The 25,833-nt window shown below is 37.0% G+C and overlaps 1 protein-coding gene across 16 annotated transcripts in view; it reads right to left on the reverse strand.

Annotated features, from left to right (window-relative positions):
* The window catches only part of LOC129775065 (dual 3',5'-cyclic-AMP and -GMP phosphodiesterase 11-like), a 375,931-nt gene that overhangs the window by 41,751 nt on the left and 308,347 nt on the right, over positions 1–25,833 (reverse strand). For all 16 annotated transcript variants that reach the window (XM_055779279.1, XM_055779278.1, XM_055779280.1 and 13 more), the window contains 2 exons: positions 19,225–19,456; positions 19,014–19,156 (listed from right to left, as the gene is read on the reverse strand). In XM_055779279.1, the coding sequence (XP_055635254.1) occupies positions 19,014–19,156; positions 19,225–19,456 (375 nt within the window). The remainder of the gene's footprint in view (positions 1–19,013; positions 19,157–19,224; positions 19,457–25,833) is intronic.

The following is a 25,833-nucleotide window of genomic DNA, read 5'->3' on the forward strand; positions in this document are numbered from 1 at the left end:
TCCGCCCGGAAAGAGAATGGCGCTTAGGCTGATTGTTGGGAATTAAATTGAGCATATTTGAAACTATAGCAACAGGCAATTAGAGAGTGCTTCACTTTCTAAGAACAAGTAATTGCATTCATACAACCAACAACATTTGAGCCCCAACACTCGTACGAAGCTTTCGTCTCTTGGAGAATATCAACTTGCTAGCCTGCTCTAAATACGTAAGAGGTTGAGGGTGGTGAGAAGTAACTGCACGATATACTATTGTTATTTTTAGTATAAACTATTTCCAAAGCAATTGTTCAACAAACCATCTTAAAAGTAACGCATGTAAGGCTACTGGTGTTGATAGAACAATCATGGTATATGTTTCATTTGACGATTAGTCGAGTATGCACTCAACTGAAAAATTTGAGGAGCAAATCGAATAATCGAAAGTTTAATACACATACAGTAGAACTCCGGTTATGCGCGGAATTGAGCGACAAGGTCACCGCGGATAACAAAGATCTCAGATTTCGCAAGACTAAAATGAGCTGCAAACATGAACAAAATATATTTCAGAATGAAAACTACCTTTATGATTCACGAAATGATTGAACTATCCAGTGGTCAGATAATGTGAACGCCATGAGAAAAAAAAAACAAGAGTCCACCAATCACTAACAAAGTTTGTGTTTCCCTGATCATCCCTGATTTTCCAGAATTTTTTCAAAAATATTCCAGATGTAGATTAGTAATAAAATTTTCCAATAGTTCTGAAATTGTAGTTCTCAAAATATTTAATTTGGGATTTTTGATTGAGTTGAATGACGACTAAGAAGTGCCGTAAAAGATAAGAAAATGGACTTATTAATACAGTTCAAAGATATCTTGAAAGATCCTTAACACGTAGAGGCCCGCGTCGGTCCCTGGAGACTGGCACTAAATTTTCCGACTTTTTTTGCGCCACTCTCATCGGACCAACAGTTGACTTTTCGTTCGGAGAGTTTCGGCATTGGGAACGACAACAACAATTTAGAAAAGTCCACTATCGATTCGCTGGGACCGACATGGGTCAGATTAAAAGTTTATTGTCGGTCCCCTATTTCGGAGAATTATTTGCATATTGATTCGGATCAATTTCAAGAAACTGTTATGATATTAACGAAAAAATTTTTCCTTGCAATCTCTCGGCTTTCTTCAATGCATTTTCCTTTTTTTTGCGTTCCACCTTGAGAGATTTTGCTTCTTCTTCTCGAAGCCGTTTCATTGACATTCATATGACGCAAAATGTTCTTCTTTATTCCGACTTTTCTCGTACCCTAGATAAAGAGAATTAGAATTTCGAAATAGTTGAATTAACTAGCATGAATTTTGACGTAGGATTACGTCTTACATTAAGGTTGCCAAATATAATAAAGTTAACGTTAATAACTATTTCTGCTACGAACGGATTTTAACGATTTGCATACCAATCGAATCGGAAATTTTCTAAGATTTGTTTTATATACTATTCATTACAATCCCATAGTCTGTATATGGTTTAAATCAGGGGTTCTCAAAGTGGTCGATTTCCACCCCTTGGGGTCGTTATTGATTTCTCAGGGGTCGAAATGCACGAAAATTGATTTTGGGGGTCGACGAGGTCTAAAAATAGACCCCCATTAATTAACAGTAGAAATGGAATGAAAGACACCAGGTTTTTTTTTATCAGCGATTTTTATATATTTTTTCAAACATTAATTACCCACTCCAGTATTTGTGAGTAATTTGTATTAACACATTTACAATTAAATTATTTTGTTGAATTTTGATGAGAAAATGATGTTAAGTTTACCCGCTCAACTCATGCCTCATGACATTCCACACTTTGCCCAGATTTTTCCAGATTTAAAAAAAAAGTGCAATCATACTTAACTTTATCGAGCTGGTTTGGAAAGCTAGTTTGTGCTATTTTTATTGAAACAGTTATTCAAAATGACATCACTGATTTCACTGAAGGAATTGGGAGGCCAGACTTAGCTGACTTTGTCTGAGCACCGATAAGCATACTGGTTTCCACAAAGTACATATGTAGTTAAAACATAAAGTTTTACAAGATTTCTTGAAGCATGCTGCGATTGAGAAGCACAAGAGTGACTGCTCTCGGAGATGGTCAACACGATTTGCGAAGCAATCCGTTCAGTTTGATTGCCGACGAATCGACGGATTTGTCGATTTCAGTCACTAGCCTTAGGGCGATTACACATTATTCGGTTTCTGCCGGACCGGTTTGAAACCCAAATGGTAAATTTCGACCGTACCAACCTCTTCACGGCGCCGTGATGCAGCCGTCTACTGCGACTACAATGCCCGGTGACCGGACAAGCATTATTCACGATGACAGTAGTATAGTATTGACGTCTGGTGGAGACATCAGTTTGGGAAAGCAAATCATCCTCTATAAGAATATTAGACCTTAAAACAGTTTTAAGTTGCTCAATTTTTTAATGAAAATTTCTACTTCATGTTATTTTATTACTTCAAACACGAAGTACTGACTTTTACTTAACCATTTTTGTATAATTTTCTTGATATTTTCACTTAAACTCATCATTATAATATAAAATCGTTATTAAACACAATTCTTGTTCAGGGGTTTTCCCTACTTGCAAAAGAACGTGTTACTTTATTACATAAAAAACATATTTCATTAGAAAATAATAATTTTCATTAATGATTTTTATTTTGTATATGAGTTTACTGCACCTGAAAATCCATTATCACTATCATTTCCCAAAAGCGGCGCACGAAGCAACATGAATTGACAGTTGTTTGTCATGTCTGTTAGTATTAGTACAATTCAGGCAATTTTTCGTCTCATGTAATAGTATGTGTGCACTATAGACGTTTGTTTGTTGATTTTGATACCAGTTGATAATTTGCAAGTGATATGGATGCTGAAATTTTTATTTCACTTCTTCAGCAACTACCAGTGCTGTGGAACTAATTCTGTGATGCAAATTTCTGTTCAAAGAGAAGCAATGATCACAGGTGCACGATGTCATCATTAAGCATATTGCCACGGACTGTGTTATTAACGGTGAGTGGTGTCTTTCGACAAGCAGATCGAGTTATTTAATTAACCTCTATTTTTTTGTTCACTGGCAACATCCTTTATTTGAAATTATTACTGAACGAGATCGGGGAGGTCGAACAAATCTGCAACTGGTTCATCGAGGGGAGGATTTTGAGCGTCTTTATCGAGCTGAATGGAAGGATAGGTTTTGTTAATTTGAACACACTAAAAATAATTCTCTCGTCTAATATTCTTTAGGTATCCCAGTTTGACCTGACCCGGGACGCGATCGACGACGAGACCGAGGCACTCAAACCCAAACTATCCAATATGTTCTCTGTGGTCAAGATGTTCTCATGCCCGACGCCAAAGCATCGGTTCTGTCTGAACGAAATTCCAGGTTATCTGATTCGGTCATTCTTTGCCCCGGATCTGCGTATTGATAGCTGTGATGCGAATTGGGCTCGAGAAGCCCCTGCCCCAGGATTACGTGCTCGAGGAATTGCGGCAAATGTTGAGCGCGTTCTTGGACGAGGATCAGCGGAAGCAGCAATGGAATAGTGTTTGAACGAATTATGTTATTTTAATCGTATTTTTTTTTACTTACAATGAAATAAAAAACAATCTAGAATGAATGGATGTGCATACATTCTCTTGTAAGTAAATTCCAAAATAATCACAGGAACTGAACACATTATACATATAAATAAATAGTGCCTCTAGCTTGTTACGGAATGTTATTATTGTTGTTTCATCAAGTTGCACTTTTATCTAACCGTGTTGAAAAAATATGTGGCAACAGAGTGTGTGAAATAAATCATACTATTCGTGTATGTTTGGAAACAAAATAATTATGCGTATGAATGAATATACCGCAGCTGGACTAAAGTTAGTTTTTGTAAACGTATTCTGAAGTGGGGCGGAAGTATTCACGATAGGTACGGTAAGAAAGCCGTTATGATGCAGGATGTGCGTAATGTCCGTGAGGCCTGGTCTCACTTTGATCATGTTCATGGTGTGCTACACTCCAACATTCGGCCTTATGTGCTCTCCAAGGAACATACATTTGAGAACGCTTGTGGTTGCCGCAGCAGCTGTGAGTTTAAGATTTTCCGTCTGCAGTCAGCTGCATGTAACTGGAATATTTGAAGCAATGTTTACCTGTCAAATCCACATATAAATAAATGCATGTATGTGTTTGTGAGAGATGTACGGTTTTATGTAGCGCGAGGTCTCTTTCACATTGTTGTCCGGTTTTCCGTAGAAACCCAGCGGCGCTTCTTGAAACCGGTCCGGCAGAAACCGGATAATGTGTAATCGGCCTTAGGCGGTTTGAAACCCAAATGGCAAATTTCGACCGTACCAACTTCTTAACGGCGCCGTGATGCAGCCGTCTACTGCGACTGCAATGTCCGGTGACCGGACAAGCATTATACGCGATGGCAATAGTGTTGTGCCGACGTCTGGTGGAGACATCAGGTTGGGAAAGCAAATTATCCTCTATAAGATTATTAGACCTTAAGACAGTTTTAAGTTGCTCAATTTTTAATGAAAATTTTTACATCATGTTATTTGATTACTTTAAACACGTAGTACTGACCCTTACTTAACCATTTCTGTATAATTTTCTTGAAATTTTCACAAAAACTCATCATTATAATATAAAACCATTATTAAACACAATTCTTGTTCAGGAGTTTTTCCCTACTTGCAAAAGAACGTTTTCTTCATCACATAAATAACATATTTGTTAAGAAAAAGTTTATGTTCATTCATAATTCTTATTTTGTATATGAGTTTACTGCACCTGAAAATCCATTATCACTATTATTTCCCAAAAGCGGAGCACGAAGCTCCATGCCATTAACACGAATTGACAGTTGTTTGCCATGTCTGTTAGTATTAGTACAATTCAGGCAATTTTTCGTCCCATGTAATAGTATGTGTGCGCTATTGACGTTTGTTTATGGATTTTGAAACCAGTTGATAATTTGCAAGTGATATGGATGCTGAAATTCTTATTTCACTTCTTCAGCAACTACCAGTGCTGTGGAACAAATTATGTGATACAAGTTTCTGTTCAAAGAGAAGCAATGGTCACAGGTGCACGATGTCATCATTGAGCATATTGCCACGGACTGTGTTATTAACGGTGAGTGGTGTCTTTCGACAAGCAGATCGAGTTATTTAATTAACCTCTATTTTTTTGTTCACAGGCAATATCCCTTATTTGAAATTATTCCTGAATTTCTGGGTATTCCAGTTTGACCTGACCCGGGACGCGATCAACGACGAGACCGAGGCACTCAAGCTCAAAATGTTCCCATGCCCGATGCCAAAGCATTGGTTCTGTCAGAACGAAATTCCAGCTTATCTGATTTGATCATTCTTTGCCCCGGATCCGCGAATTGATAACTGTGATGCGAAATGGGCTCGAGAAGCTGCCCCTGCCCCAGGAGGCATATGTTGACCGCGTTATTGGACGAGGATCTGCGGAAGCAGCAATGGAATAGTGTTTGAACGAATTATAATGTTATTTTAATCGTATTTTTTTTACTGTAATAGTGAAATAAAAACCACTCTAGAATGAATGGATGTACATACATTCTCTTGTAGGCAAATTCCAAGATAATTACAGGAAGTGAACACATTATGCATATAAATAAATAGTGCCCCTGGCTTGTTACGGAATGTTATTATTATTGGTTCATCAAATTGCACTTTTCTCTAACCGTGTTTCTGAGACTGTGGAAAAAATATGTGGCAACGTGTGAAATAAATCATGCTATTTGTGGAAGCTTGGAAACAAAATAATTATGCGTATGAATGAGTAAACCACAACTGGATTAAAGTTAGTTTTTGTAAAAGTATTCTGAAGTGGGGCGGAAGTATTTACGATAGGTACGGTATGAACGCCGTTATGATGCAGGATATGCGTAATGTCCGTGAGGCCTGGTCTCACTTTGACCATGCTCCTGGTGTGCCACTCCAACATTCGTCCCTATGTGCTCACCAAGGGACATACATATGAGAACGCTGATTTTAAGATTTTCCGTCTGCAGTCAGCTGCATGTAACCGGAATATTTGCAGCAATGTTTACCTGTCAATCCACTATATAAATAAAAGCATGTATGTGTTTGTGAGAGATGTACGGTTTTGTGTAGTGAGAAGTGTCTTTCACATTGTTATCCGGTTATCCGTCCAAACCCAGCGGCGCTTTTTGAAACCGGTCCGGCAGAAACCGGATAATGTGTAATCGCCCTTAAGGTACACTGTTTGTCCGGAGGTCAAATAATTGACACTTTTTGACAGATAATGTAGTCAATGTTTTGTATGTAGTCATGTTTTGGGGTAAAGTTCTAGACACAGCTACCCGTGGTAGTCATATGGCATTCCCGCAATTGAGCAAATTTAGTGTTAAGTCATACCGAACCATGTGACATATGATTAGGAGAAAAACGAACTTAAGAAGATTGGTGCTATAAGGCGTTTTCGTTGATCATTCAAAGCAATTTACGTTATTCTTGCTGTACGCGTGATTTTCCAAATCTGGTAAATTTGGTATGACCTTGGCTTGGCTTTATAAGGCCGTGGAAACTAAGCGAGGAATCGACTCAAACTTCAGAGAACATAATCTTTACATAAGGAAGAACACATTATCTTTGATAAAAAAATAAACTATTTTGTTTTCTTTCTTTATTAAAGAGATTTTCAGCCAAAGGCTGGTTCATCTCTAACAAAATAAACTATTGAAACAGTTGAAAAAATTGGTGACAATATAGTTGCTACTGTCCGTTAACCCCAAAACACAGCTTTCCGCTGCCTTGTAAGCTCATTTTATTGTGCCTTTGATTATACAAAAATTAAACTAGTGCAGCGATTTTTTGTTTAGACTTAAAAAAATAAAATTTAATTTGTCATGAAATACACAATTTTGTAAATGAATAAGCTGCATGAACTTACACAGTAAATCCTAAATAGAACGATTACAGTAAAAAAAACTCATTAACTTGTCGCATGTTCAATGAATTTAAACATAATTTATTGCCTCCTAAATCGCAGTTTTTTGACATAAAAATGACTTCCAAATTAACATCGTACATTTTTAGCAGCCCTACAAAAATTGGAGCATTGCCAGTTACTTTTAGAATTCTTTCGTTAAGCAAAATATTGAAATAATATTCCAAGTGCGACTTTTTTATATCAGGAGTCAATATAGTTGTTACGGCCTTATAACAGGTTAACAATTAGATCATTAAAATCATTAAATTAGAAAAAATTGGGAATGAATAAAACAAAAACTAAAAATAGATTTTTGTTTGAAGAATTTTGTTGAAGGGGCCTGAGGTGTCACTCAATTCTGGAAAAGGGGTCTATCGCCCAAAATAGTTTGAGAACCCCTGGTTTAAATTGATGAAAATTGGAAACATTCCCATTTCCTCATACATTTGTTCTGTCCATTTGTGTGCTCTCTCGAACAGAGCTGTCAATAACGGGCAACTTATGCAGCCGCTAAATTAGAAACAACAAAGGGGGTAGCAAAAAGAGGATATTTCCGGAGTAAACTCCACCTTTGCATAGGAAGTAATCTGTCGCTAGCGTATAAGTATTGCATCTCCCCTGAGGAAAATTCTCAGAATCTTTCTGCGCTCGAAACAACAAAGGTCGCTTATTCTGCTCGTTTTGTGTTTTATGTTTCCCCTCGAGCTGTGAACGCTAGCGAATATGTGCACGTGGCATTGCAATTAGCACAACCATCCGAGTCATGGCAAAGCAGGCGAAAAAAGAGAAGAGCGCAAATGATTATAAGTCGCTTCTAGCCATCAGTGTTTGGCTTTGTGTGTGTTGCTTGTTTTCGTTGCGCGAATCTTAGAACTTGTTCATTCCCTGTACATGTGAATAGCACACCTTCGATATTTTTAGTTGCCATTCGTATTTGCTCTCGTGCGCGTCGGTTTTGTTCCGGTGCAACAAGCTCCTAGCTTTGATGACGGTTTTGACCGAGAGTCGAGAAACTATTTTTCATAAACGCGATGTTTCATTTTCATCGCTACAACTGTGTACATCTGTTAGACGCGTGTTTGACGCTTGTTGAATGACAATGGACGGAAGATGCCTCTCGTTAAATGCTCAGTGCAATGCGTGCATTGATATAAAGAAACAAATTGCGACATATGACCAATTAATGTATTGTTCTCGCAAAGCCAAGAAAGAATCGTTGCTCCTCGAAATGATTCTACAAAACCACGCAAGCCATTAAACCTTTTGAGTGTCCCCGGAACTTTTACTAAAGAGTCATTTATGAAATTTCGACGCATTCGCAAATAATATCCGAAATGATAAACCAACAAATTTCAAAAAAGAGTGACCATAAACCATAGACTTGTCGCGTAGCACAATCGTTTCCTCGCGTATGTTTTCATAAAAACATTCTATGTTAACCAAAACGAGACCAGAAGAAAAAAAGCAGCTTTAAAAGCTGCAAATTGTTCTGATAATTGAGAATGTCCCACGAGCCTCTCTTTCGGCTTGCGCAAAGATATCTGTGAAATACTTCGCGCGAACATAGAAGCTGTCTACTTTGGCGCTGTTCACCATACAACATACTGGGAAACCTACAAAGAATCAAATTTGCCGAATACATTTTTTTTGTATCTTTAACTTTCTAATAATTACTCCAATAATCAAAATTCTAATCAGCGAAATTGTATTTTTTCCCTGATTGGTGACAAAATTCCCTGATATTCCCTGACATTGTTTGAATTCCTTGATATTCCCTGATTTTCAAGGTTTTTCCAGATAGTTAACACCCTGTAGAAACATGTTTTTGCTTTAATGAGAGTTCACAAAATCGGAATTGAAAAAACATCGATTTTTTTGACGTAGGACTACGTCTTTCATTTCTATACCGGGGTGTAAAATCAAAGTTTCGAAAACGAAAGCGTTACGCCGGAGACCGAGATTTTGAGTGTTAATAGCTCCTAAACAACTGAACGAAATGGTATGATAAACACTTCATTCGAAAGATAAAATGTCTACGCGTTCTATACTTGTTACTTTCTGATCCAAAAACTTGTTTCAATAGTCTTAAATTTGCTTTCAAAATAGGCTATTGAAATCACCAATGGGTATATAAGCGAGCGCCGCTCGGAAATCCACTCAGTTTTAATTGAACAGCGATTGGAGCATGTTGTCGCTGTTGTGGTGAAGCTCTTCATTTATCATGAAAGCGCGGATGAACGGTGTCACCAAGAGCCTGTTTGTGCACCTTAGGCCAGAAGGGAATCCATCAGGATGAGAGTGATGCTACAAACGGTTCCCCGGGAAGATCTCGAAGCAGCCGCTACACACACACACATACACGCACGGAATTCTTTCCGTTTGGATCGAGAAAGATCCGGAAAATAATCTGCCAGTTCCTCTAGGAATTTAAAAATACATTCATGTGAAAGAGTTTATTTGAATGTTTTCTATCCATGTAACACTGTGACCAAATATGTTTCAATCAAGTGCTATTAACAGATGGTTATCGAGTTAGCATTAACCACTGGTGGGCTTCCAGTATCGAGGAAAATGTGGAAATATCTAATCGTTACTGAAAATAATCTGCCAGTTCCTCTGGGAATTTAAAATTACATTCATATGAAAGAGTTCATTTTAATGTTTTCTATCCATGTAACACTGTGACCAAATACATTAAGTTTTGTGATTTTTCAATCGATCGCAATCAACAGGATAGCTTCTGAAGATTATTCTTCCCCATCAGTAGGATATTTCCGTATCCAATATTGGATGCAAAACCTCCAACGTAACGCTCTCGTTTTCGAAGTTCTCCAAATATTCATTCATTCAGAATGAATTCAGATTCAACTTCATACAAATGATCTCTAAATCAACGATAGTCCTACGTCACTCTTGCGGTAATACCATAGATATAACCCACTTCCTGTTTTTTATTTTATAGTTTTTATACGAAAAGATAACATTTTCCTTCAAAGCCAATGATTGAACATTCATCTGCTTCATATAGTGTTCCAGTAAGACCTTTTACTACCGATATAATGGCGATTTCATGAAAAATCATCCTTTCGATTTTACAGCCATTCCATGCCAATCCGATATAGTGGTTCTCTGATTTTCGTCAAAAGTGGTAATTTTGTTCTTTATCGCAAAACATTAGACCTTTATTTTTTTATTTCTTCTTAAGGTGCACATTCCTATTTTAGGGTGGTCCAAAAAACATTTTTTTCCATATTTTCCCAACAACTACTCTTTTCAAAAAATCATAACTGTTGAACCACTGAACCGATTAGACGATCAATTTGAAGCCAATGCTAGCCTTTCATAAAAAATATTGAGCTTGTAAAAATAAAATGGATTTCATTTTCGTAATTATTGGTTGTAGCCGTTTTTTATTGTTCTCATTTTGGGCTAGAGTATGCTATATTTTTTATATTTTTTCTTGAATGCTGAAGGTTTTTTACATAACATACCTCGATATCAGAGATGCTATTTTTTCCCTTTTTGGGATATGACTTTTCAAAGTTACTCGGTGCTCGGTCCTATAGTAATAGATTTTTCGGACCACCCTTAAATGGAAATGGTCGCCCTAACGAATAAATAATAAAATACGGCTCTAATATTTTGCGACTGCCAAAACTGCATCTTGGGGTAGCCACTTGGTTACGCGTTCGTTTACCAAGCGATCGATCGTGAGTTCAATCTCAGGGCCCTCAATTGACCATCTTTGTGTTGTTATAGAATAACTACGTCCACGCAACCATCATCCGCGATGGAGAACGATCCACGGTCGACATAAGATCGATTCATCCATACAAACTGCTCTGCTCTGCAAGAAACATCGGGCTGCTGTTCTATAAATACAATGATCAATATCAACTGTCTCCGCTGTCCGGTCTGCTGAACAATGGAAGAACAGATAGAATACCCTTACGCCTAAATGGCTACTACAGTGTAATTTACCATATTGTAATGGAACGGAAAAACCTAACGCCTAAATGGCTACTACTACTATTGTGTAATTCACAATTTATAGAAACATAAAACATATGTACATGTACACGATAAAAAAACCGGCTCTGTTACAGATAAAATGCTAATGTGTCTGATAAATAAATAAATGGGATAAAAAAAAACTGCATCTTTTCATGGAATCTGAGAACCACTATATCGGTTTGGCATGGAATGACTGCATAAATATTTCAAGAGATAAGGATCGCATAGAGGATCGATAGGCAATTTTAGAAACATGATTAAGTTCTGTATAAATTCGAATTATTGCTTCGGTGAAACATAAACACTCTCACAAAAAATAGCATTCGGGTAATTTTGTAAAAATTGCAACAAGTACTTGTGCCAGCAGATAAAATTTCAGTCTTATGTGTGTTCTATACTCTAGCAAAATTTCAGATTGATGCATTCAGCCGTTTTCATTTCCCGATCGATCAAAGTTGGAGCACTACGTAACACTTCACAAATTGTGCTGGGAGTAGAAGGTAATCTTGAATTGAACGATCAGTTCCTTTCGTTTTTATGTGTTTGTGGCTATGTGACATACATTCTTCACAACCAGCTACCCAAAAAAAATATACACACTGCGTTTCACAACTATAGAACCACTCATTTTTTCTAAGCTTCCAGATATATGTAGGATGTCGGTTGAATTGAAGTATATGGTTTAGGATATAATAACTTTCTTCATTTATAAGACTGGTCATTTCAACTTTATTGTTGTGTTCAGGCGCGAAACATTAAAAAAAAACTAGAATTCTATTGTTTCATAACTATAGAACCAGATGAAGAAACTCTCGCTCCTTTACAAAATTAACGTCAAGTTAACATAAATTACGATAAGTTTCTAATTCGTAGGTCATCTTTAGTTCTCAATCAGCTCAAATAACCCATCGAGGGTGGTTACGACCATGCTGCACCATATCGTAGTGTTATCTCGTTTTACGCAGAGGGTACTGCTCGTTTAAGTTCTTCAAATGACTCATACTGCTCTAAGCTGCATCTACTATTCGTCCGATCACTCCTCATAAGTTCCTGACAGGGTTTTGATTTTGTAAACTAGCTGACCAATTCAGAACCTGAAGCACCTATTCATTAAAACATGTCATAACCTTCCGAATTTTATGAATTGATGCAAAAATACCCAGGGGAGATATTCTCAAAAAGGCCTGGTTTAGATAGCTTACCATCAACACGAATGAACAGTCAGAAGTGCAACAAAGTACTTCAAAATCATTTACTACTGTTTCTGCATCAAAAATAAAATATATGTGATAATTGTGTAATTTTGCATCAATTCATAAAATCCGGAAGGTTATGGCATGGTTGAATGAATAGGAGCTTCAGATTCTGAACTGGTCAGCTTGTTTACCAAATCAAACCCCTGTCAGGAACATATGAGGAGTGATTGGACGAATAGTTGATGCAGCTTACAAGCAGTACGAGTCATATGAAGAGCTTAAAAGAGCAGTATTCTTTGCGTAGAACGAGATACACACTACAATATGGCGCAGCATGGTCGTAACCACCCTCGATGGGTTATTTGAACTGATTGAGAACTAAAGATGACTTACGAATTAGAAACTTATCGTAATTCATGTTAAATTGAAGTTAATTTTGTAAAGGAGCGAGAGTTTCTCCATCTGGTTCTATACAGTAAAATCTGTTTTTGTGCGGTTTTTTTGTGCGATTTTTTTTTGTGCAATTTTTTTTTGTGCGATTTCTGTTCGTGTGCGATTTTTTTTTGTGTGGTGTATGAAAAGAAGCATATTTGACGAAGTTATCGTCCATTTAGTTTTTTTCGATGGTTTTTATGCATTTCAGTGCGAAAAAAGCATATTTGCGTCTCAATTATCCACTTCTGAAATCATCCCCCATCAAATGCTCTAAGTTTTTTTAAGTTTTTGCATGGCATGATTTCTAACAGCATTACGTTCCGACATGCAACTAAAAGCACAAAACAGCTACGCGCAACCGAAAAGACAAAGTGCCCCATCGTAAAACAGGGAAACAAAAGGAAATTGAACGGTGAATGGCGTGGATTTGAGTTATTTTCTTGGGGGAAACTTTTTTTATGCGGTCCCTATCTACCGCACAAAAAAAGGTTTTTTCAAAATGTGTACCGAACACGATTTTTTAAAGCTGCTGGTGAAGTTTTGCACGATTTTTTTGTGCGGTCCCTATCCCCCGCACAAAAACAGGTTTGCCTGTAGTTATGAAATACTAGAATTTTAGTTTTTTTAATGCTTCGCGCCTGAACACAACAATAAAGTTGAAATGTCCCGTCTTATAAAAGAAGATAGTTATTATGTCCTACACTATATACTTCAATTCAACCGACTTCTTACATATCTCTGGAAACTCAGAGAAAATGAGTGGTTATATAAAGCCATCAAAGCATTTTCCAAAATAGTTTTCATGCTATTTAACCCCGCAATTGTGTTATGTTATATTAAACATAGTTCTCAATAAGAAGTTTAAAGCGGTCCCATAAACGAGCGCATAAAGTCGCATTTCTGTTGTGTAAAAAGTGACGATAACCATGCACCATGCATAGCAAGTTAATTGCACGGAACGTATTTATATTTCTTCATCATTTCAGAATGTTGTTTAGTAACTTCAACACCTTATCAATCGAATGCGATTCCTAAAGTAAACTAACAAATATCCATAACTTTGAAGGCATTTGACTTACTGTGGATATCTTTTAAAAACAGTTGTGACCGAACATCTCAAGAGTATAGTTGAACAATCGTCCTTTTTTCGTAATGTTATGTGTTTACTACTTATTTACCTAATCAAGCTGTCACAACAACGTTCATGTTCATGTGCATATATTTTCTCATACATCTACACAATATAGAAACTACTAGTTCTAGAACTACAATATAGAACTACTAGAAACTAGTTCTACATTTATTGCCATAAAACGTTTAAAAAACGTATAAAAATTGCCAAAAAATTGTCACATTCACCCGAATATCATTAACCCAAAACACGTTTACCCGAAGCACACTCACCCAATTGTAACACATACCCGAATGACATTCGTCCGAATGTGTACTCGAATACAACATTTATCCGAATGCGACACATAAGCGAACGCGACATTTACCCGAAACCAACATTTTTGCGATATTTACCCGAATGCAATCTTTACTCGAATGTCACCGTTTACTCGAATGAAGGAGCAAAAATTCCGACAAATCAGATTATGAGTTTTGTCGAATCTCCTGTTGATAAATAAGATAAAATCCAAACAACATGAGAGAGCAACAAAAAAAACCAAGTGAAATGAAAAATGATCATGAGGAAATTTGAAAATGATGTTTAGTGTAGGCACAATCAACATGCCGACTTCATTACTATCCGTATTGCTCTTTAAGGCTAAGAGATCATTTAGATTAGAACACGGGCTGTGGAATATTTCGAAAATTGAGCAGATTATTTTAATATAAAAAAACATAAAGAATTGGTAAGAAAAATAATGGTGCTTACGTATTAACGTCACTGCAGCAAATTTATTTTGAGTTCAATGTAATGGGGACGAAATTCCTATCTAGCGAGGGTAAGGAAGCGAGGCGGCCCCAAGCCGTCGAGGTGGCGCAATCTGAGTCGGCCGCCTATCCGCCATCGAAAGCGGCGGCATCTCGCAAGCAAACTTGTGTTCCGCCAATTGAATTAATACTTTAAAAAATACAATTTTGTCATCTTAAACCTGAGCTATTTTTTCGCGTTTATTTTTAAACGTCAGCGTAAACGTTCTATCCATATAAATGGTATTCCATCACTCATACAAAATCTTTTTGATAACTTTGAAAAATATTGTACGCAACCCCGCTCTCTCTAGGATTGCTTTACTCATGTAATATACGATTTTTTGGATGCCAATTAATTTATGAATGTAATCATTTAATAAAACTTCTTAGGATTAAAAATAAAAATTCTTTCTAATTAAATATAGCTGTAAATAATATATTTGGATAGGTATTACTGTTCCGAGAAATAACTGACGAACTGGCGGATCGGAACTGGGATTCAACACTTCCCGACACTTTTGGTACTTCGACCGACCAAACTGCGATGATTAATTTCACGAACTTATCTTCCACTTGGGGTCAATAAGAAAAATATTTCTTACTTTCGCACTTCACTCGAATTTCAGAACACTAGATAGTATCACTATTTCACTGTTTCACTTCGATAGTTTATCTGCGACTGAAACATTTCATTACAATGATTTCTTTGCAACTGAACGCTGTACTGAACATTTCGTGCCCTATTGATGCCCGCTACATAAAATTCTATTGTTGTATCTTTGTTGTATCGGATATTCCGGAACATTCGCTATAAACAATGGAACACTGTTTCATAGCGGGTCCGTTTTCATTCGTTCCTATTCTATGACAATTCAATTGTTATTGTTTTGATTGTACAATGTTATTGTTTATTGCGATGAGTGGTTGTTATTGTTTGTGTTTTGGTTTGTGTGATGCTGTGAGCGGTAAGTACTGAATATTATGTATTACATAAGATAATACTGTTTATATAGTTGCAGGTTATTGTTCCTTGAGGAAAAGCAGCAAGCAGCGATAAATATACTTATACAGCCATTCCATGCCAAACCGATATAGTGGTTCTCAGATTTCGTCAAATTGTTTTATTATTTTTTTTTATTTTAGGATAGTTTTCCACTTTTTCCCAAAAATGACTTTTTCCAAAAATGTATTACTTTCGAACCTCGTAACAGATATAAATGATCGACATATCAAATTGATGCCAATGAGCTAGCCTTTCGTTGAAAAATATCTAACTTGCAAAAACATGAATTTTGTTTTAGTAATTATTGATTATAGTCGTTTTTTTATTGTTTTCATGGCTTTGGACAAAAGTGCGCTATATTTTTTTTATATATTTTTTTTAAGTTGAGGATTTTTTACATAACATATCTAGTTATCAGAGATACCGAGAGAACTATGAAAAACTAATTCAATCAATAGTTACAAAGTTTTTCGGACCACCCTAAAATGAAAATGGGTACCCTAATGAATGAATAAAAAAACTGTTTTAATGTTTTGCGATAAAAAACAAAATTACCACTTTTGACGAAAATCTGAAAACCACTATATCGGTTTTGCATGGAATGACTGTGTATATACATTTCACTAATAGCTCTTGTTTTTCCAGGAGCGGCTGTAGGATATTCGGTGCAGTGTGAAGTGTGTGGTTTTTGTGTGATTTTTTTTTGTGTAAATAAAGTTTTTTCTCTCTCTATTATAGTGACTTTCAAAACGTTTGGCTGGTTCGTCACTTTTTGCTTCCATTTTTGGAAGAATGTCGGGAGTGGGAATTGAACTCATGAGCTTTGCGTGAGAGGTATGGATGTTACCACTACACCAGATTGCCTCCCTCTGTTAATAAAGTGCTAAAATTCGGTGTGTTTTTTTTCCTTTCTATTGTATCTGATTGTTCGGTCCGTGCCGATCCGTAACAACTACTTTCGGCTAAATGTTGCATTCGAGAAAATGGTCATTCGGGTACCTGTTGCATTCAGGTATTTGTTACATTCGGGTGGTTGGAATTCGGTTGAATGTCTTTCGGGTAGCTGTCGTTCGGGTATCTGTTTTTCGGGTAAATTTGACACAATCGAAGAGAGCATATAATTTTCAGGAGAACCTAAAAATATATTTTTTGGAATAATCCTCGCTCGATTTCACAAATTTCGCCCATCTCTCAGACAAATTGTAGATTACTTTCCAATTAAACCGGTTTTGTTTCGACCAAAACATTCGCCGGTTCTTTGAAGCAAAAAATGTGATAATCTGATGGACCAGATCTGGAGAATACGGTCGGTGCGAAAACGTTTCCTTCACGGCTTTAGCGGTGTGCGTCGTCATGCTGGCATGCTGTAATATTACTTTACCGTGTCATCGGAGCAATTCTGATAATTTTTTCATCAATGTCTAGTCACGAAGTGAAATAAGTATGCCAAAAAAAGAGCTATTGCACATCATCAGTGTCGGTCCAGCTCCCATAGATTGTTATTGTGTAGGAGAATGTGGTCACCCTAAGGAACATGCCTATTTCCTATGTCCACATACCACTAAAATTCCCGTTCTTTAAAGAATATTGTAGCTCAACTAATTGTAGTTCAAGATAGTAAGCGGTTTTTATTATGAAAATTGAAAATAGTATATTTTTCATTATTAGAAAAAAAAAAATGAATACCGAACATTTTTTTTAGTGAGGAGGTAAAGTGGTCACCTGTGAGGGCAAAGTGGTCACTCGCACAAATCACGCTAGAAGAGATAGATTTACGCGTGTTTTCTTGGCCAAATTTGTCTGAATCATCAATTGTGGAATTTGCGTCATTGTATTGTGAAATTAATAACTTGAGATTTATTTGTGTGTTTTCCCTTGACCCTAAATACCCGAATGTTCTGAGTCGCCGACTCAATGTGTTATGTGGATATTTCTATTTCAAATATCATTGACTCTATTCTGAGTGGCAAGTTTTAGAATACTCGTGTACCAATACGAGTCGGAAGAAATTTCGATGACAAAAAAAAACCAGAACTGGAATCGGCATGATAAATTTGATGCAATTCATTGACACCTTAAAATCAAAACCGTTTTCATATTCTATGTCGAGAGTAGCGTTTATATCATAGAGTAACACCAAAGCTCGCCTTTTTCAAAAACGCTTCGATATTCCCTCGGAGCCGAATTTGTTTACCAGGAATTATACGCAATTCAGTTTATTTAGAATTCAAAATAACTTGGGTTCAAAGTGCTGTTTTCATTCGTAATTCGTTGAGTAATTCCGAGGGAGACATATTATGCTTCATGAATTCGGTGGAATCAAAATGTGGAGACGCACGTGATTTTGTAGCAACGGATTTTCTCCTCCTGAATGTCTGCAGCTTTTCCAGCGAAACAAAAGAAACAACTAAATATCAGTTTACTCCGAATGTTTGTTCCGCCCGGTGGAACCAACTATACGATGCTTGACGAGCCAATAAAGCCATGATGGTGAACAATATATAAGTAGCGGTGGGCGTTGAAACGGCTCGTTCTCATAACCAGGTTAGAAACAAACAAAACAGGATCGTTGATGCTGAAGCATCCTTCCACGTCGACGGGAAAGTAGTGAGGAAATTTCATCGAAAAGGCAACCATTCGTTATCTGTAGGATTCTCAGTAAACTTAATAACGATTGCGTGAAATCTTTGTTTCTATGAAGTGCGGTAAGAATGCGAAAAGCAGATCAAATTTGCGCGTGCCGCAAGTATACATAGAATCACGCGAATTTCTATTTTAAGAAATTCTGCGAAAAAGTTTACAACCTGCCAAGCGGAACATAACTCTATGGTATTTCAATTAACGTATGAAAATAATCAGGCAATGATTGAATTTAATTTTCATTGAACTTAGGTTCTCAGCACATGATGGGTAGTTATTCTCTGGTCAAGATAAATCAGCATCAAGCAATCCGATTCTGTCAAGTAAAGGAAGTGAAACAAACGTCCGAGAACAACAATGGTATTACGTAAATCATTAAATGGGAGGAGACGGAGGAATGGATGCTACAACAGCGAATGATGTATGTTATATCACAAAAACCGATGAATTGTCAAGGTCTCGTGTCCGCTATTCACAGATGCGCAGAATGGATGAATTGAGCCATGGCTCTATTGGCTCCATGATTCCGGTGATGTTGATGCCAGCTTTACATATGTAACTCATATGTCCCAATTCCCTCCCCAACCAGGAAAACCATTCACACTGACTTCTGACGGAACGACCACCGGGGCCATGTGCTGCCAGATGCTATCATAAATTACTATCGGTGGCTCCGAGCATTGTGCCAACACCGAAAGGAAGGAAGGAAACGATGGGGATTGGAGGATGTTAATCGAATTTGATTGAAACGCTCAGCACGGAAACGTTACTCACTTTTTGGTATGATCACTGCCACAGGTACTTTTGCCTCGCACCAGGAACAGAGAGCCCCGGTCCGCGTTCAGCAGAATTGAGACGTTTTGCAAAATTTTATGGCACAACGATCGCACATCGAGGTCATTGCATATGTCCTTCACCTGGTTGGGATATACGAGCGGGATACAACTTTTTTCCATCAGAAAAATAAACAGGAAATTAAACTTACCAGTTCAAAGATGAGCTCTCTTTCATCTAACTGCCGCAATTCGTTGCGGGATAACCTCTGCACCCGTTGGCTACCACTCGCTCCACCGGCTGTGCCATTTTGGCTCGGACCACTGCCCGAAAGCGGACAGTCGCTTTGCAATCCGATGCTGAGGAAAGTGGGCGTCCCGTCGATGGTGTTTACTATGGGTTTCAACAGACCACCGCGCTCGAACTCGTGTGCGGATATTTTCCTGAAATCGGGAGAAAAGTTGAAAGTACGATGAATGGGCGGAAGGATGCAGTTTGAATGAATAAAATTAAATTTGAAACTGGAAAAAACGAGCCTAATCAAAAGCGAATCATACACAGATTGATCGATACCTCCACATCTATTGAATATTCATCAGATGCTGCAGCTATTCCCAATGTTCGTTCTAAATTAGCCAATATTTCAGCAGTCATACAAAAATTTAGATGGATATAGATTTAGCTACTGTTGGTCGTTAGAATTTGGTTGTCTCATCACGTAGCATTTGTTTGCAGTGCGCATAGATTTCACCGATAATGATCGAGCCAGTCATGATTTGTTTTGCATTGGAATTTCAGATCTGGACAAGAAAACAAATTAATAAATCATTTGTATAGTGGAGAGGGAAAGATTGTTTTTGCTATACTCATTTTTGGATTTGTTACCAGCGTAACATATCGGCATGAACATGTCACGGTTGCTGGCTTATATTTTAGTGCGATATTCATAAAATATGCTTCAGTCTTAATTGTGCGTGGCATGACAGTGTCCACGTTGTACCAAAATGGATTTTTAATTATGGGATCGTTTGATTCCGATCAAACTGTACGTGTACACCCAAAATTGAGTTTAGCACATGTTTTGGCATCCCGATTTATTACATTAAATGAGCTCAAAAATAGCAAAAAATGTATTACTCTCCAATACTGATCTAACATTTGTATAATATATATTATAATAAGGTGCCAATGAATGTATGGGAAAAATCGACCCTAAAATTTCAAAAAGTTACAATATACAAACTGTTCACCACATCAAAAAAACATCCTATGCCGAATTTCAGCTCAATCGGACTTATGGAAGAGTGGCGCAAAGCGGTCAAAGTTTGAGTTTTTTTTTGCAAATCGAAAAATCACCCAAGGGGGGAGTAAAGGAAATCGGGGTTTACGAAAAAAAAATTTTGATGTCTTAAAATGGCATGAAACGTCGAGATCTAGTATCATCTCGAAAATTTTATTTGTGTCAAAAATCTAGGGCATAATTTTTTTCGGAGTACGAAACGAAAAATATGGTTTTGGTTGCCAATAAAAATATTTATCTCGATTTTTCATTCGGAACTTGCTACGAAATATTGATTTGCACGATAATATACCCTATGCAAAATATTAGCTCATTCGGACTACATTTACTGGTGTCGCAGACGTTAAATTTTGAGTTTTTTGAAAACCGAAAAATCACCGGAAATCGGGGTATTTAAAAAAAATATTGATGTCAGATGTCTTAAAATTGCATGACACGTCGAGATTAACAGTTATCTAAAAAATTTTTTGTCGAAAATCAATTTTTCAGGCAGAAAAACGACCAAGTGCCAAAAAAACCATTTTTTAACAAAAAAAAAAAAAAATAATCGAGATAACTGTAAATCTCGACGATGTATTTTCAAGATTTTTGACATCAAACTTTTTTTTAAAACCTCGATTTTCGCTGATTTTTCGTTTTTCAAAAAATTGTAAGGGGTTGTATCTCAGCACACGACCGCATTTTCGACGTAGAACTACGCAATTATATTATACAATCCACCTGTTTACCACTTTGATTATTATTTTGGAATGCATCGAAATTTTTGAAATAACTTTTTAGTTTTTTTTATTGTTACTACTTCAGTAGTAAAAATGTTCATTTGAAATTCAAACAATTTCAAACTGGTAGGCCTGGCTTGGTAAACTGATAGAGAATAATATGCTATGCTACTACAGGTCGGACTCGATTATCCGTGATTCGATTATCCGGAATTTTAGACTCGATTATCCAGAGTATTTTATTTTTGATTTTCAGAAATTTTTAATAATTTGTATAATAATTCTATATTGAATAGCTAATATGGGTATCAAAAGAAAGTGCTTGACTAGTAGAATGAAATTATGAAAAATGCAAATCCAAGATGGCGGCCACTACAAAATGGCGGATTACATATTTTCTCAGAACCCCATCAATATGAGTATCGAATGAAAGAGTAGAACTAGTAGAACTTAACTAGTAGAACACAGTTATTTATGAAAAGTTCTAATCCAAGATGGCGGCCATTACAAAATGGCGGATTACATATTTCCTAAGAACCCCATCAATATGGGTATTAAATGAAAGGGCTCGACTAGTAAAACACAGTTATTTATGGAAAATTCAAATCCAAGATGGCGGCCACTACAAAATGGCGGATTACATATTTATTCAGAACCCCATCAATTAGTATCTAATGCAAGAGCTTGACTAGTAGAATGCACATTTTTATGAAAAATGCAAATCCAAGATGGCGGCCACTACAAAATGGCGAATTACATATTTTCTCAGAACCCCATCAATATGGGTATCAAACGAAAGGGCTTGACTAGTAGAACACAGTTATTTATAAAAATGCAAATCCAAAATGGCTGCCACCGCAAGATGGCACCATATATATTTTTTTCACAACTCCATCAATATGGGTATCAAATGAAAGGACTTGACTAGTAGAACACAGTTATTTATGAAAAATGCCCAAAAATGTATCAAAAGAAAGTTCAAGTTCTCGACTAGTAGAACATAGCAGATAATGAAAAATCCAATTTCAAGATGGCCGCAGTCCCCAAACAACTAATTACTTTTTGAACGGTTTCATTCAGCTTGACCTGTTTCTATGTATGTTTGAACAACCCAACAAACGGTTGTCCCACATTAATAGAAAATTGACCCCGTTCCTGTTGAATTATTGATCTGAAATTTGGAACATATATGTAATTCTACTATCATAATAAAACTACGTATTCCATGATCTTGAAAAATTCAATTTGGCCGCCGCAAAAAAATGGCTGAATGGCTTGATTTGGAGAATACACTACACTATGAACAACATAAATTCGAAAAGGTCGCCGTTACAAAATGGTCGACTATGTATTTCTTGCAATCCCCTCAATATTGATATCAAATGAAATGATTTGACTAATAGAATACAGTACAGATCGAATTCGATTATATACAGACTCGATTATATGTGATTCGATTATATACAATTTTGGACTCGATTATATTCAGTTTGGAAAAAATATTTTTTTTATATTTCAAATATGACTTATTTCATGAAGAAATGTAACCTTTCAACGTTAAGGAGAAGTTTAAGTGGCTATTATATGTACAGTGGGGTGAAAACCGTGATTTTTGTAGATTTTGCTTGAATTTTCTCCAGGAATTGTTTATATCGATATTGCAGCCAAATTAAGAAATATAGAAGTTGTGCGTCAATTGAACAAACTTTAATTGATAGAAACAATCTAGTTTAATATAAATTTTTAGGATAAAATCAATAATAACACTTTTAAAATTATTAACTTTTAAGTTTCTCACTTCCAAAATGTTATTAAAATTCACAAATTCAGTTGTTCCACTACTATATCATGTACTAAATCTTCTCATCTTTCAAATGAAAGCATCAGAATCGTCTTCCGTAGCGTACTTTTTAATGTAGAGCATGTATTAAGCAACAGAGTCCAAAACAAAAAAAAGTTCTGTAACTCTGTCATTGTTGAAATTCGAACATATGCGTAGGAGGATTTTTTTCATCAAATATGATCGTCTATCACCTCCTGAGAGAATCTAGATTTTTTTTTTCATGTGAGAAAGGTGTTTCCTGACTTTAAGGGGATGAATCAAAAATCAAATTCTTTTTTTATTTTCAAAAAACGAAAAATTCATGCAAAAAAACAATAAAGAAAAAAAAAATTTTTGACTCGATTATCCGTAGGATTCGATTATCCGGAGTGAAAAAAAATCAATGCTCCGGATAATCGAGTCCGACCTGTATTATAATATGATATCGCTACCAGACTGTAGATTTACATAATAGATATATAATATATTAATATATTACATTTACGATTGAACAGCACTGCCAACCCGGACCAGAATTTCTCATTCTCACTCAGATATCAATCACAAAAACTATAAACACTTATGCTCCCATATTCCGTTTGAGGTTGAATCGAACCTCACAATACGCAAGCGTAAGGCTTTCCTGTGGGGATTTGAAAGCATACTTCCATGAAATGTAGGTTGTATCTATATGAGTGCAGTGTATATCTATATTCAAAAATTCTGGATATCAAAATGTGAACGGAAAAATTGTCAAACGATCATTGCACTTTACATTTCCCTCTGAATTTATTGCACATGTTTACGTAGTTTTCGAACCGCGAAAGTTTATTCACTTCTAGTATTTGAAATGACGATTTTCCCAGGCTTCTCAGATTAAAAATACGTTTCAGGGAAACATATTCCGGTCTGCATAATCACAAGCGAGTACAAAAGTACTCAACACCAAAAAATACCCTCGACTTGCATGTATTTGCAAAGCGGATTCCCCCAGGCACATTAATTTTGAAGTCCGTGTTAGGGAAACACAGCTCGGTGGAAACAAAAATACCCCTGGCTTTCATGTATATTTGCAAGGCGGATTTCCACTGATACATCGATTTTGAAATCTGTGTTGGGGAAACCATAAATCGGGCCAATCAAAACTTGCGCCACTTTCGCTGAAATCCGATTGAGCTGATATTTTGCATAGGGTGTTTTTTCGAGGTTGTGAACATTTTTTGTGGGGTAACTTTTTGAAATTCGAGATGACCATTTTCATTGGCACCCTAATATATATGCTATAGCAATATACGAGCAAAACGAGCGAGAGAAAAAAGAGACACATTGCAAATAAGCACGGATTAACACGTTGATAGCGACTTCCCGTCAGGCCACGCGCTGTTATCGTTGTACAGCAAAGCGAAGTGCAGTACTGAAATTCTGAATTTACTCGATAGAAATTTTTGAACGTATTAGGACCATCGTTTCTTATCGTAAGAAGGTATTTCTGCTCAAAATCAATACAATTTCTGCAAAAAAAAAATTATCTTTATCATCATATTTTATACTGTCAGTCACCGGTGACTGACGCGGCCTGAACGGAAAGCTCGGTGTCAGTCATCAATGACTGACGTGGCAGTCAACCTGTTAAAGCATTTCGCATATTTTACCAAATAGACGGCCAAAACCGAAAACGATATATATTCACGTTCATGCTTTCCTTTTTACTCTTAGAAATCTCTTTTGAAGCTCTTTTTATTATGAGGTGTAATATTATCACGCGTTTATGCAACAACACCAGTGGCTATGTGGATAGCGTAGTCGTGTAAAACAAGCTGTCATTCCAGCCGCCCCCGGTTCGATCCCAGTTGACTTCGTTTTTGGATACAATTCCAAGCTGACGTTCAGTCTGAGACAAAGAGCTCCCATACATACAAAAGGCGTTTTAATGTGTTCATTTCACTCTTCAGCCCACGAAAAAGCATTTTTCTGTCGAAGATGTTACGACCAAAATTTCTTGTGTCGAAACGTTAAAACTGTAGCAGAATGCATATGGTGACTCAACTATATCGAGAACACGGGTGTATGCAACAAAATTGAGGACCAGTTCCTCGTTTCGGCTGTAATAACACTCGAATTATTTTGATCGATTTTTGAAGAAAATTAATTGTTTCTCGGTGGTATTTTGTGTTTTTCGGGTGCTGGTGAGTATCTATCATGTAAACAAAAAGTATGTGAGACTTTAATTCTCGAATTCCAGTTGCAGTCAACGTAAAGTTGGTCGCGCGCATAACTGAACGGAAACACAGCGGATGGTCAAAATGTCCAAGGCATCTAACACGAAATACGAAATACACGAAATACTTGGGTGATCCAAAACCTTCGTGTTTAACGCCCTCCACGACCGCAAAAAATCCGAAACGACTGGATGCCCAAGGAAAACGACCGCGAGGGATGACACTGCCATAAAGCGGGCCTCCAAGAGAAAGATCCCTTCAAGGCCTCGAAAAAGATCCGGGACGAACTGCACTTGTCCGTGAGTTCCCGGACAGTTCAGCGGCGGCTGGCGGAGCAAGGGCTAAGCGGTAAAAGCCCCCGGAAGAGGCCGAAGCTTCAGAAGGCGCAGCTGAATTTCGCGAAAGACCACCTCTATTGAATCGGTCCGGAAAAGGAAAAGTGGTGGCGAAATATACTGTGGTCAGATGAGACGAAAGTGAACCGCGTCGACTCGGACGAGAAAACATGGGTCAATCGCCCAATAGGCTGCGGTTACATGCCGCAGTATACCACGAAGACCTTCAAGCATGGAGAAGGGACCATTATGATGTGGGGGTGCTTCTCCTGGTTCGGGGTTGGCCCTCTATACTGCGAGGATGAGATCGTGGATCAGTACCTCTACGCTCAAATCCTAAGGGATGTTATGCTGCCAAACGCCGCGTGGGAGATGCTTCTGAAATGGCAGTTCATGCAGGATAACGATCCAAAGCACACCGCCAA

The sequence above is a fragment of the Toxorhynchites rutilus genome, chromosome 3 (assembly GCF_029784135.1).
Source record: "Toxorhynchites rutilus septentrionalis strain SRP chromosome 3, ASM2978413v1, whole genome shotgun sequence".
NCBI lineage: Eukaryota > Metazoa > Arthropoda > Insecta > Diptera > Culicidae > Toxorhynchites > Toxorhynchites rutilus.